General features: G+C 49.2%; 1 protein-coding gene across 2 annotated transcripts in view; it reads left to right on the forward strand.

Annotated features, from left to right (window-relative positions):
- Window positions 1–15,739, forward strand: part of Mgat3 (mannosyl (beta-1,4-)-glycoprotein beta-1,4-N-acetylglucosaminyltransferase) — a 51,842-nt gene extending 36,103 nt beyond the window's left edge. For both annotated transcript variants that reach the window (XM_028789960.1, XM_028789961.1), the window contains exon 2: window positions 12,183–15,739. In XM_028789960.1, the coding sequence (XP_028645793.1) occupies window positions 12,184–13,800 (1,617 nt within the window). In that variant the 5' untranslated portion in view covers window position 12,183 and the 3' untranslated portion in view covers window positions 13,801–15,739. The remainder of the gene's footprint in view (window positions 1–12,182) is intronic.
- The last annotated feature ends 879 nt before the right edge of the window (window positions 15,740–16,618 follow it).

The following is a 16,618-nucleotide window of genomic DNA, read 5'->3' on the forward strand; positions in this document are numbered from 1 at the left end:
GGAGGGGCCGTGGGGGGCTGAAGCTGAATGAAAAGAACCAGGGCCCGGGAGCAGAGCTGAACACCTGCTGTCCGATAAAGGTCCGGGGTTCAAGGCCTATGCTCAACCAGGCACCCAGCTGCTTCTCACAGCCCACCACCCCACACCATGTGGGTCTCAAGCCCTGAAGGGAAGTGGTTCTGGACAAGTGAGTCCAGCAGTTTTATCCCTCTGAGCCTCAGTTTCCTCATGTGTAAAATGGGAGTATAGAGGGAGCCTATCTCAGAGGGAGGGAGGGAGGGGAAGGCATGTAGAGTTTCCTAGCTGATGCCTAGCATATATATTAAGGCTGTGGTAAGTGGTATGTGTTACTTTTAGCATGGATTAGGTAAACCACAGGTAGGCCACGGAAGTCCGGACTCTTAGTAGTCACTGCTTCATTGGTTCATAATGAAAGCCACGAAGGCTGCTGAGCACAGCCAGCCTCTGGACATGCTAATTTGCTTGCCTCCAGCACTAATAGACTTGTCCTGTGTCTCCACTGCCCATGGGCTTCTGTAGGACAGGAAGCTAATGCGCTAGGTAGCGAGTATGGGGAAGGGCAGAGTCCTGGCAGGGCAGCTCTCTCAAGTGCTTGCCAGCCCCTCTGTAGAAGAGTTCTGAGGTAGCCTGCAGGATGCTCAAGTCAGGCTAATGAAGAGGGCTTAGAGAAAGAGAAGGAGACAGTCAGGGTATAGAAGGTTGTGGGGTAGCAAGCAGGGATGAGGCTTGCCTGTGAGTAGGTATTGGGTTGAGAGCTGTCAGTGAGGCTTCCATTCTGGAACTGAGGAAGCTGAGGGAGCTGGGTACCTCTATGGGTTCTAGGTGATCTGAACATCCATCTGGTTGGAGCAAACACTGCCCTCTGTGCAACTTTCTGAGCCTCTCTGGACTTTGATGGTTTTGCCCACATAAGGTACAGTGGCAGTTGTCCCATGGTAAACAGGATCGCAAAGACCATCCAAGCAGGCTGGTATCCTTGACAGCCTTGACTACACCTTTTCTCCTGGAACAGACTCTTTCCCTGTGGGTGAGCCAGGGGATAGACCTGGTAGCCCTGGCTTTCCTCAGCCAGGATATTTGTGTATCTCCTGGAACAGGACCCCAGCCTACACCCACACTAGAGAGTACTCAGATCTGTCTGTTAGCTACCAAAGGATGCCTGGCCAGTCTTGGCTTCCATCAGCTTCATTGTGTTGCGTGTGTAACTGTTGACTAGTTTCTAGCATAACTGACACGAATCCCTTCCAGTCGTGGGGAATAACTCTATGCTGTGTAGCTGTTACTTAACATTTTTTTAAGGAATGGAGACTGCAAACCATACAATACAACAGCCTCTTTAAAATGCATTTCTATTGGACACCATGTCAACTCATTATAAGCATGATCACCATCATCAGCAGGCATCTGCTGTACAAAGATTGGGAAGGCTGAAGGTGCCTGTGTAGCCCCAGACAAATCCTCTGGCAGTGCACTTAGCTGAACTCTAACCCATTGTCCCTGCACCGTCTCTTGCTCTTCCTGGCCCCTGGTACCCTGTACCCTTCATGACTCAGGGTACCTGGCAGTGAAAGTGTGTGGAGCAGGGCAGGGGGGTAGTCCGTCCGTCCATCCATCCAGCCTAGTTTGCTGCCCTCTTTCATCCGTGCAGTAAATTCCTGGTCTCAGACATTAAGCCTGAACCCTGTTCTCTTCCCGATGGTTCTTTTTGCTTTCTAAGTTCTTCTACCTCTATCTGCAAAGCCAGCTCTGCAATCCTTTCTAACCCAAGAAAATTGAATGAACCTTCTGAGTTTTCAGCTGTCCTCCCAGTCTTTTTTCAAAATGATACACATGAAAACTCTGAACCAAAACCAGAAAACCCCCTCAGGGAGCAAGGCAGGAAACCACCCAGTGGCAGTAACTGCTAGTTTGCCCACCTCCTTAAACAACCTTGCCAACCCATCAAAACTCGCTAATTCCTCTCCTACGTTAGAAGTGAAGTTACCCATTATGCCTAGGCCATGATGGGCACCACCTATATGCTTAGAAACCTACTTTAGGATTCTTCAATGCTTCAACCTCCCTTCTAGCCCACTGGCCAGAGGTAGGGGAGAAAGAAGGTTAATAAGGAAAAGGGGGTTGTGGATCTGTTTAGAAATAGTTCTTCAGGGCATTTCCACTCTTCATTATCAGGGTACCAGTTCAATAGCAAACACCAAACACGAATAAGTAACAGCACCATGATGCAGCAGAAACAGCAAGGCTCCTCGGAATCCGCACGAGTCAGCAGAAGCAGCCAGAATCAGCTGGAATACCACAAGAAGTTCTTTGGAGTGTTTCTATGAAGTAAAGACGTGTGAAGTGTTGTATAGTGTAGCAATGCAAGAGTGTCCTCTCTGTGTGTGGGGTTCCATTTATATTCTTTCTAAACACTACACGAACTCACAAGTATTTTTTTTCAGCAAAACATCACATGCCCTCTCTCACAAGACAGTTACCAGAAAAATATCAAGTGACACAACTGAGTTGCTAAAGAAACCAGACATGTTGACATCAGACATGAGGCTGGATGAGTGGCTCGAGTACTCTCAGGCCTCTGTTTCTTCTAAGCAAACTTATCTCCACCAGGCTTGGCCCTGGAGCCAGTCCCTAGTTTTTCTCTGGCATTTGAAGCAGCTTGGCACTACAGAGGCTGTCTCAGTTATGGTTTTACTGCTGCGAACAGACTCCATGACCAAGGCAACTCTTATAAAGACAACATTTGATTAGGGCTTGCTTGCAGGTTCAGAGATTCAGCCCATTATCATCAAGGCAGGAGTGCAGCAGAGTCCAGGCAGGCATGGTGCAGGAGGAGCTGAGAGTTCTACATCTTCATCTGCAGGCCTCTAAGAGAAGACTGGCCTCCAGGCAGCTAGGACTAGGGTATTAAAGCCCACACCCACAGTGACACAATTCCTCCAACAAGGCCACACCTCCTAATAGTGCCACTCTCTCATGCTTGTTCAAAATGCTCTTCACAAGACTTAACCAGAGAACAAAGTTTCTGCTGGGCTTTTTTTCCTTTGTCAATGTAATTAATATAAATCTCTTCACCTTAGACTCAGGTAGACTCTTCAGACAAGGGCAGAAAGCAGCCACATTCTTTACCAAAATACCACAAAACAGTCTCTAGGTCACATACTGAAATTATTCTCCACTGAACCCTCTTGGGTCGTGTCTGCACAGTTCAAATCAGTCTCAACAACAAACTCTTTCATATTCGTACTAGGATATACCATTAAACCCCACTTAAAGCATCCCATTGCTTTCCAAATCCAAAGTCCTCAAATCCACATTCTTCTAAACAAAAGCATGGTCAGGCCTATCACAGCAATATCCCAGTCCCGGTACCAACTTCTGTCTTAGGGTTTTACTGCTGTGAATAGTCACCAGACCAAGGCAACTCTTATAAGGATAACACATAATTGGGGCTGGCTTACAGGTTCAGAGGTTCAGTCTAGTGTTGTCATGGCGGGAGCATGGCAGCATCCAGGCAGACATGGTGCTGAAGGAGCTGAGAGATCTACATCTTCATCTGCAGGCCTCTAAGAGAAGACTGGCCTCCAGGCATCTAGGACTAGGGTATTAAAACCCACACCCACAGTGACACACCTCCATCAAGGCCTCACCTCCTAATACTGTCACTCTCTGGCCCAAGCATATACAAACCATGACAGAGGCTTAGGAAGCTGGATACTATAAGGGCTATAGAGTGGCTACTCTGTCACTATATATAGCCATGACCTGTGAAGCCCAACCCAGTGCATACTCAGCACAGGAGTGATAAGGATGAGAAGTGAAGAGACAAACCCGATGTCAGCCTCTCTTTGGATTCCGGAACTTCAGGAGTCTGACATGCTCTGTCAGTACCCAGTCTGTCTGTTGCTACACTTGGGGCCATTCAGCTTCAAGTCAAGAGGATCCCCGGATATCTTGAGAGACCAGGGAAGGTGTTCACATCCTTCTGAGCCCTGAGACATTGACTTGCTCTGCTTTAGGAACAGGAATTAGTCACGGAAGCTCCAGGGAGCCTGATGTACACTAACACAAGGGAAGAATTTCCAGGAGTGCAAAGGGTTTGAAAGAGATGTGCCGCCAGCTGGATGAGTGAAGATCAAAGCACACTGCAGAGCACTGGCTTGGGATGAAGGTTTGGGCAGCATCCTCCCATATTCATTATATGTGGCTTGTGCGAATGTGTTGTATGTCTGAGTATGCGTGCATGTCCATATGTTTGTGTGCACATAGTGGCCAGATGTCAACTTCTTCAGTCACTCTCCACCTTATCTTCTGTTAGGGTCTCTCATTAAAACCTGGAGCTAGCTGATTGGCTATGCTGGCTGTTGAGCTTGTTCTGAGAACCACCTGTTTCTACCTTTACAGTTTTGTGGTTATAGGTACACATAGCCATGTCCAGCTCCTTACATAGATGCCAGGGTTCAGACTCAGCTCTTCATGCTTGTGCAGTAAACACTTTGTCTGTTGAGCCATCTTCCCACACACTGAGTAGAATTCCCACTTAGGGGCCTTTTGGAGCTGAGAGGAGAGACTAGAGATGCCTGAAGGCCTGGCCCAAGGTCCTGAACACCTCACGAGACACTCAAACCACCCTGCAGGTTGATGGGTGTCAGTTGCCAGTGGTAAGCAGCTCACATTTGGCCCAGTCCTTCATCAAAGCCTGCCAGAACAAGGCACATTTGGTGGGACATCTGTGTCCCAATGTCTGGCAGGAGACAACAAAATGAGCATTTAAAGAGCAGCCTCCAGCAACAGGCACCCCAGAGGATGCTTCCACACCACAGAGCTGCAAAAGAATATATTTTCATCCAAGGAGATAGGCTCAGAAAGGCAGAGAGTCTTGCCTGAGAGTACACAGCTAAGTTGCAGTACCAAATCCCCAGGTTTAACACTAACCAAGAATGCCAGTACTTAATGAGTCTACTATGTGCTTGGGCAGGCTTCCAGCCCTTTCCACAGACCAATCAAAGGAGAAACCAAAGCACAGGAAGTGGAGAAACTCCTTGAGGTCACAGGCAGTGTATGGATCTGCCCTTTGTAGCCACAGGCCTGGCTTGTGCCTCAGGAACTACTGGACATGCAGATTGCTTGCAGACACCCCTGTTCTGATCCCAGAAGCAGGCAGAGTGCTAGAGAACCTTGTGTAAGCCTAGAACAGATTGGAAGGTAAACACAGGGCAGACCTTAGCTCAAAATCAGGATATTCTATAGAGCAGAGGGACTAAGCAGAATTCCTAAAGGTGTTTCTGAGCTGGGTTTTGCCTTCTTATTCCACTTCATGCACACCTCAATACTGCCTATAGTTGCTGGCCTGATCATTTCTCTACCATGGTAGAATCTGGTCCCTTTCCCCAGTTATAAGAACTGGAGACTTTATTGCTAGCCCAGAGCTGAGAACACCAGAGATCCAGGCATCAAGGGGCAGGAAGGAGGGGGCAGGACCATTGGGCGTCATACAGGGGAATAACTCTTAGGTCATGAACAATCTGAACTATAGCATAGGCCAGTTAGCAGGAGTTAGGACAAGGGCAGTCAGGGGGACATTAGGTTTCAACTAAGATCCTGATCTGTTCAGGTCAGCTCAGGACCATGGAGAGCTCCACAGGCACCTCTGTCCCTCAGTCACCCAGTGACACCTGTCACCTTCCAATAGGAGCCAAGGAAAAGGGTATGTGGGAGAGAATAGAGAGATAGAAGGAGAGAATCCCCCTGGAACGACTTGCCACTGCCCTAGAGTGCTGCTGCATGAATCCAGTCACAACCTCCAGGGGTACTCAAGCTGAGCCTGACTCTGAGGTCATGGCTGGATCATTGTGATGGATGTTACCCCAACAGTATTAACAGTATTAGTACAGGTGAGGGAGAAAGCATGGGGAACACTGTCCAATGGGATAGGTCCTTGAAGCAAACAAAAAAGGCAGAGAGTGAATTCCTGTCTTCCAGGATTGGGGTGCTTCTGCCTTTGGACCCCACAACTCTATGTGCTCTAGCCTTGGGACTCCAGGACTTGTACCAGTGGCTCCTGAATGCTCCAACTCTCAGCCTTGGACTGGGAATCACACCAGGGTTCCCCAGTTCTCAGGTCCTTAGACTTGCCCACTAGGGTCTCTATTTGGCAGAGGCATGCCACTTCACTGATCAACCTTCAAAACCACCCAATTCTCCCAATAAATCCTCTGTCTGTCTCTCTCGTTGAGCCGTCTGTCTATCTAGAGAACCCAACCCACAGCTGTGGCACTCCATTTTGTCAGATTTCTTATTCATGTCACCTTCCAATAGGAGCCAAGGAAAAGGGTATGTGGGAGGGAATAGAGAGATAGAAGGAGAGAATCTCTCTAGATCAGACTTGCCACTGTCCTACTGACACCCTGGTTTGCCCTCAGCTTCCTGTGTCTAGGATCTAACTCACTTCCACCCTTTTACCAATTCAGCTGGGAGGCTCAGTCCCAGGGGCAGGATGCAGCTGGTACGGTGAGTCTCTTGGGGCATGGTGTCATTCTCCAGCTCACACCTGCCTCAGCCAGCTCAAGCTTTGTCTGATCTCCACGGCACAGCCCCAACTCTGTTTCTTGTGGCTTTGAGATAGGATAACACCTCCTTGGGCCAGAGTTTTGTTCCTGTGAACCCCTCACCTGAAGGCAGTCTATCCAGGGACAAATTACAAGTTAAGAGCTAGCATGGATTGAACACTTATGCTGACTGATCTAGGCCCTTTGTGTGACTTTCTTTAAAACTCTAACAAGACAGCGAAGCTACAGAGAAGCAGATGAACATGCCCAAGGCCATGCACACAGCAAATGGCAGAGGTAGGGGTTGGATGGGGCCATCTGCACCTGTGTGAGTGACAGTGAATACCTTGAGAAGGTTCTGGGCAGCCCCAGGGGAATTGATGAATTTTTCTGACTTGAGTTGGACCTATATAGCCTCTAAGCTCTGGGATCAGTCTCTGCAGAAGGGCCCCAAAGGGCTTTGTCCTCAGAGAGCTGCCTGCCTGGACCTCGAGGGCAATGGCTCATCTCTCTGGATGTCAGTCAAGTCCTTCATCAGTTGAACTTGGTTCACAGACAGCTTCTGGGATCTTGGGTTCCCAAAGTCCAGAACATCCTGGGAAGCAAGGTAGGAGCGTGGCGGTGTCCCTAGAGCCGCCTTCATTTCTGGCAGTTATATGATAGTGGCCTGTCTTCTTAGCTAGAGCTCTTATCTAAGGAACGTGAGAGCAAGGAGTATCAGACATGCTGCTGAAATCCCTGCCCAGGTCGCTTCCCAGCCCCATGCAGACAGCAGAGTGACTGCTACCCAAAGCCAGTCTATTTCCCATCCAGTTAATCTGCATATCTCCCAGAGTTGACAGTTCCCTGCCACCCTTGTCAGAGCTACTCATCTGTCCATAGCCCCTCCCTTTTACCACCTTAGAAGTCAATTTCTGGAGGGAAGAGGTGAAGCACACATGAAAGTAAGAAGGATAACTTGCCAGAGTTGATTCTCCTACTGTGTGGATCCCAGTGATGAAGCTTAGGTCATCAGGCTTGGTGGCAAGTTCCTTTACCTGCTGAACCGTCTTGCCAGCCCAATCTACACTCCTGACCTTGACCTTGAACCCTGCATGATCTGACTAGGTGCTGCTCTTGTTTTCTCTGAACCCATCGAGGTATCCTCGTCTGAGTTTAAGCCACAGATGCACAAAGTGTGAGTGGTGTGATTCTCCATCTGCCCAAAGACAGGAACACGAGAAGCTGCTGATCTAAGCCCTGGAGTCCCAAGGTCAGCACCCCTGAACAGAGGTTGTACCCTCTTCCCACAGCCTTCCCAGTCAAACCTCCGGAAATACTCTCTAGATGCTCAGAAGTGACACATGCACAGTTCTCCAGATGTCTCTTAATCCAGTCATTTGATCTGTCAGGTCAGTGCTCAGGGAGCCTGTCTGGCCAGCCCATGAGTCTATGCCTGAACCCATCTGTCCTTTAACCCTGTGTCATTACTTCCCAGGTCAGAGCTCTTTATCCTGCACAGTATTATATGAGTGATTTATCCCACACTGACAGTAAGCTCCCCTTGGGCACGGTTTGTCCCTGAAGGTTCTCAGTGATTGGATGGTGTTGGCACGTAGAAATGTGGACTGAGGTGACCGTGGCTGGCTACACACTGCACATTCTCTGGGTGGACTCTGTCATCCCACTTGGGTTCAACTTAGCAGGTGGAAAGGGCTCAAGAGAGTGTTCTCACTGGCTGAGATGCCATCATTGACTCTGTGCAATTAAGTACCCTACTGACCCTGTGGTAATGTACACATTAGTTCATTCCTCTAGCTATGGTTTCCTCATGTATATGAGGCTGACACAGGTACCTGCTTTGTGTTGGGGAGATCCTGTGAGGCTGCACACATAGCATGCTTAGGACAGAAACTGGTGTGAGGCATCAAGCCTCAGTGAAACTTAGTAACAGAAGCAGGGACATCGAAACATAGTAACAGAGGCAGGAACATCGCAACTGGTAACAGAGGCAAGAACTTCGCAACATAGTAACAGAGGCAGGAACATCGCAACATAGTAACAGAGGCAGGTCCATCAGAGCATGGGCCCAGTGTGCTCCTCAATGTTAACTATACCTGGATTTCCTGTACTGTTGAGTGAGAGAGGCAGGTTTGCCTGAGGAACCTGCATTCATTTTCAAGTGGTGACTCAGTCACCATCATAGTGTTTTGAGCAAAGTCTTGCCTTCCTTCCAAGTCTGTTTCCTGTCTGTAAAAACTGTGGTCACGGTGACCCCTTGAAAGGTTGACTTAACTGAGGCCCTGAGGCCAAATGATTGTTTATTCCATTTCACATATACACTGTTTTAGCCCAAACGCTGTATTTGAGTCAGTGACCAAAATAAAGATTAAAAAGAAAGGGAGAGTCTACATTGATTACGCTGTGTCTTATGATCAAACATCTAAGAGAAGATCCTGCTGGAGGTTTCCAGCCTGGAGCATTAGAATGGTTGAAAGTTTACTGCCCTTCCTGTGCACCCACGGTGCACCGGAAACTCCATGCCCAGGTCCCAGGTATGAAGACAGGTTCAAAATGTCGAGGAGCTTACCAAAGGCTAGGAACATACCTTTCTTATTTATTTATTTATTTATTTAGGTTTTTCAAGACAAGGTTTCTCTGTGTAACCTTGACTGTCTAAAACTCAACTCTGTACACCAGGCTGGCCTGGAACACTCAGGAGGCAGAGACAGGTGGATCTCTATATATTCAAGGCCAGTCTGGTCGATGTTGTGAGTTTCAGGATGGGCAGGGCTAAATGATGAGACCCTGTCTCAAACAGCCAGCCAGACCTGCTGGCCTAGACCTTTAATCTCAGCACTCAGGAAGCAGAAGTGGGCAGATATCTTTGAGCTCAAAGCCAAGCCTGGTCTATATGGCAGTTCAAGGCCACCAGTCAAAGCTATACAACGAGACCCTGTCTGAAACAAAGCAAAAACCAAAACTAAACAAAACACACAACATCATTAACAACAACAAATAAAAAATAAAAATAAACAGACTGGTTTCTGGGCATGATTTCTTTGTTCTTGGTTTAGTATCACTCTCAGATCTCAGCATGTTAGACACTAGGTCTAATCCAGTTGTTTTCTTGAATTAATAATGAATTGAAAAGACTTTCATGTTAACAGAAATAGATCTTCCCTTTCCTTTTAAATTCCACAAAACACGCCTAGCCTTTTCATTTCCTTTGTTTTGCTAAATGAATCACTCTGCTCACCAGACGTGGGAACTAACCACTTACTATTCATTGGTGCCATTTAATTTCTCAAATAGCTTCTGGTTGTGGATAGAGATGCTGGTCTAGCTCCCACTCAGCCTCGATACTATTATTCTACAGAGAGGAAACAGACACCAGCATGCTACTATTAACTGCGCTAACTTATTTGGATTTTTGATGTTATTATTTTGGTGGGGTTTGGAGTTGGGAGTGCCACCCGGGGCCTCCAGCGTGCTAAGCATGAATGCCTTTTCCCCACACACCCCTAGCAGAGAATGCACTTAGAGTATTAGACTTTGGACAAGCTTGTGCAGGGAGCGGGACAGAAACCTAGCCTTTGGCATCTTTGGCCTTTTCTTAAACCATTCCTGTCAAGGCAGGGGATGGAGCTCAGTAGGAAAGTGCCTGGGCATGCAAGGCCTGTGATCAAACTCCAGAAACTCAGAAAAAGCAAAACATTCCTCTCAAGGTTTTGGTTCTTTTCCCAGGCCCCCACTCTACTATCCTCCCACTTCCTGGCAGCTGCACCGTTGAATAGAAAGACATGCTCTCTGCTAGGTGGTGGGGGCTGCGCACGCCTTTGATCCCAGCACTGGGAAGCAGATTAAATGTGGACTTTTAAACCCTTACTTTTGGATAAAGCAGACTGGTAGGTCCCAGTTAACAAAATAAAGAAACAAAGGAAGGAATTCCATCCTCTGAGCTCGGAGTTGCTGTCCTCAGTTGGAGATCTCTCTGCATCTAGAGAGGAAGGAGGAAAGCTTTAACTCTGATCCGATTTCAGGTTAAAACTAGTTGGGCTGGGTGTGGTAATGCACGAAAGCCTTTAATCCCCAGCCCTAACCCCGCAGAGGCAGGCTGATCTCTGTGGGTTTGATGTCATCTTGGCCTACATAGCGAGCTCCAGGACAGCCAGAGCTAATAATAAAGACCTAGAGACCTTGTCATGTATATATATATATATATATATATATATATATATATACACACCTCTTCACAGCATGCTCTCTCTCTCCCCTCCCGAATGATTTAAATTTTTTTTTTTTTTTTTTGCTGGGTGGTGGTGGCACACGCCTTTAATCCTAGCACTTGGGAGGCAGAGGCAGGTGGATTTCTGAGTTCGAGAGTTCGAGGCTAGCCTGGTCTACAGAGTGAGTTCCAGGACAGCCAGGGCTACACAGAGAAACCCTGTCTCGAAAAAACCAAAAAAAAAAAAAATTTTTTTTTTATTCTATGTGCATTGGTGTTTTGTCTGCATGTATGTTAGGGTGTCAGGTCCCCTGGAATTAGAGTTAAAATTTCAAGCCTCCACATGTGTGCTGGACTTGAACTTGCATCCTCTAGAAAAGCAGCTAGTGCTCATAGCCTCCGGATCGTCTCCCCAGCCCACATTGACAGGTCTCTGGTAACCAATTTAACTGACTTCCCAGGATACACAGACATTGGAAGTAGAAGGTCTGAGGAGTCTTGTCGCTAATAAAATGAGGCCATTCCAGCATGTGGGGAAGGTGCTGGCAGCTTAAGGAACACACTTTCCTACCTTTAGAATTTGGCCTGATTTCTTACCTTGATGAGTTTAGTGGTCTTCAAATCCCAAAATGAGGGCCTTAAAACTCTTAGTCTCTCAGCATTTTTCTATGAAAATTCATGGAAAAGGTTTGGTTGATTCCCTCACATACAGAAAAGAAAGAAAGAAAAAAGAAAGAGAGAAAGAAAGAAAGAAAGAAGAGAGAAAAAGGAAGAGGGAGAAGGAGGAAAGGAAAGAAAAGAAAGAGAAGGGAAAATATAAAAGGAACAGTAGCCTAGGGCAGGGCATCAACAAGCCCCTGGGCACTTGGCAGCTGTTCCACACCCCACCCTCTACCCACTGGAGCCTGCCACCCTCTAGGACAGTTTCGCCCTGGCTGCTGCATTTTGTTCCAGGAACCAAGCCTAGCCCTGATGAGCAGTGTGTGGCTTCTGGTGGAGGAGCAGTCTACAGAGAGGTGACATGTGGTGGGTCTCAGGGCTGTGGGAACTGGGAGCACAGGGGTATTGGTACAGTCAAGTTTTGTTTTGTTTTGTTTTTTTGTTTTTTGTTTTTTTGAGGCAGGGTCTTTCAATACAACCTTGGGTGTCCTGGAACTCACTATGTAGACCAGGTTGGCCTCCAGGTCACAGAGATCTACCTGTCTCTGCCTTTTAAGTATTGTAGATTAAAGGTGTGTGACCTGTGTCATTAAAGGCCTGGGACAGTGAACATTTGAGGACAGAAGAAGATGGGTGACTGAGGGCAGGACATTCTCACAGATGACTACAGCTAGAACTTCTCTCAGGTCCCCTTCCTAGGACAGGAGCCTCAGGCTGCCCTGACTTCTCGCTCTCTCCATCTCCTGCAGGATGAAGATGAGACGCTACAAGCTCTTTCTCATGTTCTGTATGGCCGGCCTGTGCCTCATCTCATTCCTGCACTTCTTTAAGACCTTATCCTATGTCACCTTCCCCAGAGAACTGGCCTCCCTCAGTCCTAACCTCGTCTCCAGTTTCTTCTGGAACAATGCCCCTGTTACTCCCCAGGCCAGTCCGGAGCCGGGTGGCCCCGACCTGTTGCGGACTCCACTCTACTCTCACTCCCCCCTGCTCCAGCCACTGTCCCCCAGCAAGGCCACCGAGGAACTGCACCGGGTGGACTTCGTGTTGCCAGAGGACACCACAGAGTATTTTGTGCGCACCAAAGCTGGCGGTGTGTGCTTCAAACCAGGTACCAGGATGCTGGAGAAACCTTCTCCTGGGCGGACAGAGGAGAAGCCCGAGGTGGCTGAGGGCTCCTCGGCTCGGGGTCCTGCTCGGAGGCCTACACGGCATGTGTTGAGTACGCGGGAGCGCCTGGGCAGCCGGGGCACCAGGCGCAAGTGGGTTGAGTGTGTGTGCCTGCCAGGCTGGCACGGGCCCAGCTGCGGGGTGCCCACGGTGGTGCAGTATTCTAACCTGCCCACCAAGGAGCGTCTGGTACCTAGGGAAGTGCCGAGGCGCGTTATCAACGCCATCAACATCAACCACGAGTTTGACCTGCTGGATGTGCGCTTCCATGAGCTGGGCGATGTCGTGGACGCCTTTGTGGTCTGCGAATCTAATTTCACCGCCTACGGGGAGCCTCGGCCGCTCAAGTTTCGAGAGATGCTGACCAATGGCACCTTCGAGTACATCCGCCACAAGGTGCTCTACGTCTTCCTGGACCACTTCCCACCAGGTGGCCGTCAGGATGGCTGGATTGCAGATGACTACCTGCGCACCTTCCTCACTCAGGATGGTGTCTCCCGCCTGCGCAACCTGCGACCCGATGACGTTTTTATCATCGATGATGCAGATGAGATCCCTGCACGTGATGGTGTGCTGTTCCTCAAGCTCTATGACGGCTGGACAGAGCCCTTCGCCTTCCACATGCGCAAGTCCCTGTATGGTTTCTTTTGGAAGCAACCGGGCACACTGGAGGTGGTGTCGGGCTGCACCATTGACATGCTGCAGGCCGTGTATGGGCTGGACGGTATCCGCCTGCGCCGCCGCCAGTACTACACCATGCCCAACTTCCGGCACTATGAGAACCGCACCGGCCACATCCTAGTTCAGTGGTCTCTCGGCAGCCCCCTGCACTTCGCAGGCTGGCACTGCTCCTGGTGCTTCACACCCGAGGGCATCTACTTCAAACTCGTGTCGGCCCAGAATGGCGACTTCCCCCGCTGGGGTGACTATGAGGACAAAAGGGACCTCAATTACATCCGCAGCTTGATTCGCACAGGGGGATGGTTCGACGGCACGCAGCAGGAGTACCCTCCTGCAGACCCCAGTGAGCACATGTATGCTCCTAAATACCTGCTCAAGAACTATGACAAGTTCCGCTACTTGCTGGAAAATCCCTACCGGGAGCCCCAAAGTACTGTAGAGGGTGGGCGCCGGAACCAGGGCTCAGATGGAAAGCTATCTGTTGTCAGGGGCAAGTTGGATGCAGTGGAGGGCTAGGGCTGTGCAATTTCACAGGGCTGGGCAGGCTGAGATGATAGCTAACCCAATGTTGTGTTTTGCCTCCTCCTTATCCTGGGGCTCTTGAGAGAGCCAGGAGAACTTGTAGATGGTCCTCTGTGCTCAAGCCCTCCTAGAATTAAGGGTCAGGCCTTTTATCCCAAAACAGAAAAGAAAAAAATTTTTTTCTAGTAGAGAAGAGAAAGCCCAGACATCTATGCAGCATTTTGTCCCCAAGAGTGCTGTGGGAAAGAGGTGTTCCTGGAGAACATGAGGTGGTTTTCTGGGGCTGGGAGTGCTATGGAACTTCAGTCTAGTTGAGAGAAGCCCATCTTTGACATCCTGGATTGTTAACCTGTAATGGACAAGGAGCTATACCATGCCAGGAGTTCCCAGCATCCTGTAAATAACTGCATTTGGGTCCAGGAGCAAGAAGAGACAGAAGGGAGGGACTAGAAAGTGCATCTTGATCTTGGCCAAGAAGCTAGGGAAGCACTGGAAAATGGTACCCTGGAGAGAGCACACTCTGCTGCTTCCTCAGACATGTTGGACCTAAGGAGTGAGGTCACGGATGGCTGGGAGGATGGCGCCGGTGGCTGTCAGTCCCCCTGCCTCTGTAAGGAGACATGCTGGGGGTGCTGAGGAATCTTCCTCTGTTCCAAATATACCCTTGATGACTGTTGTCACTTTTCCTGTTGCTGTCTTGTGGAAGCTGCTTGCAAAGGACTCTGGGAGTCTCGTTCTCGGGGTGGGGCAAGAGCTGGAGACCATATGGACAGCCAGTATGGTAGGTGGGACAAGAGGAGGAGACTGACAGAGGCCTCTATGTCCCTCTCTCCCTCCCCATCACTCTGCTGGCATCCAGTTCTGTTTTACAGAAACCCAGATATAACCATTCCTGTGCCACTACACCCCCACCCCTGTAAGAGCAGGCTAGGGGCCAGGAAGGGGCCACAAGGTTTTCCAGGGTCCAAGAAAAGACTTTAAGGTCAATAGTTTATCAACCCATTCCTCTTAATTTGCCTGTGTGGGGGTGCAGGATGTATTTGAGAAGATGCTAAGCTCCTGTAGAAGTCCCTTGGCAACCAGTAATTAAAGTAAGACCAGCTTGTTGCTAAGTAAATAGTCTGGGAGAGATGGTCCAATGCCTGTTAGATAGTCAGCTTAGATTCACATACAACTTCCAGGTCTGGATAGAGAGGCTGCACCTGCTCACATGATAAGAGGAGGATGTGTGGACTCTTTCCTGTGAAGGGCAGGAGTCAGATGTGTCTGTTGCTTCTGATAGCGTCTTACTGGTCAGGACTTAGCTGCATGGCTATAGGTAGTTGCAAGGAAAACTGGGAAATGTAGTTTTGAGCAGGACTGCCATGTGCCTGCCTTAATTTGAGAGTTCTGTATTACCAGCAGCACCTTTACAGGAGGGGTACAAGTGATTGCTCATGACCCTGCTCTCTTCCTAACTGCCCTGGGGTTGAGGTACAGTGGGGGCTTGCAGGAGTATGGGAAGAGTGGGTGCCTCTCTCTGAGGCCCCCGATGTTCCCTTGATGCCAGTATGCAGGGCTACCTGTGGAATGGTCCGTGTTTGTGCGTGCGTGTATATTTATGGGCATGGGTGCATGCTTGGTGTGTATTGTACATGTCTGTATCCATGTGTCCCTGTACAAAGATGATACTCACATGTGGGTGTAGGAGCCTAGGCTTGGCTGTCCTCTTCCTCAGGACTTAGATCTTAGAATCTCATCTCCTATGACTCCACAAGATGCCTGAGGTGGGAAATCCTTGGGGGAACCTTGAAAGCAAGATTAAAAGGGAGTACAGGGTCTGTCTGTCTGTCTCTGTTTTTCAGTCTGAGGAATGGAATCTTCCTAGCTACAGGGATATGCAGCTGAGAGCCCACCACTCCCTCAGCCCCTCTTGGCCCGCCACTTCCTCCTGCTGCCACCCCAGCATCTCCTGGATGTAACTGTCTGGAGCAGTTTGCCAGGTAGTGGGCATAGTATGGTAGCTGCTCTGGCAAACAGGCATGAAGCAAGAGGAAGGCCTTGATGGTTCCTCTCCTCTCACTGAGGGACGTCCCCCATGGAACCTCTCCTTCAAAGAGCCTTCCTCTCTGGTTCCTCCTGGGGCTGAGAGGTGGCTGCAGAAGTCAGGGCATCCCAGAGACTTATGAGTCCATCTGAGCCAGGACTCTCTCTTGAGATGTCTGTGGATGCTTCTGTGTGATACCTACCCCCTTGAATGAAATCCTTACCCCCACACTTTTGGTACCCCCCAGCTGCTTCATAGATGTCCTGTTTCAGGCATTTCAGGGCTCCTACCCATAAGTGACCAATTCAGAGAGGGAGAAGGACACTGGGAAAGCACAGGTCTTCTGGGCTGGCCTTCCTTCTCAGACTAGTAGTGGGGAGATAGTATAATAGTTTCAACTAGGCAGGAAGAGGCCTGGCCATGGGCTGAGAGGCCACCCGTGAGAGATGGGAGCTAGAGAGTTTCACATATAACCACAGCATACACTGGGAAGTTGAGGGACAGGGGACCCAAGACCATTCCCCCCAATATGAAGGGAATCCGAATTGAATGTGAATGTGGGCACATTCTCCAGGAACCACCGGCCTGTGACCTCCAAACCCAAGGAACCCTGTGCAGGCATCCAGCTGGCCTCAAACATCCAAGGGTCACAGTGTTTATAAGAGACAAGCTTGATGAAGCTTTGGGAACAAACAAGATTCAGGGTGGGAAAACAGGACTCACCCAAGAAGAAGGTAGGGCCCTGGGAAATGTGTAATTTAAGGACACCAATAATAATAATAATAA

Source organism: Grammomys surdaster, unplaced genomic scaffold (genome assembly GCF_004785775.1).
Source record: "Grammomys surdaster isolate TR1022 unplaced genomic scaffold, NIH_TR_1.0 125852, whole genome shotgun sequence".
NCBI lineage: Eukaryota > Metazoa > Chordata > Mammalia > Rodentia > Muridae > Grammomys > Grammomys surdaster.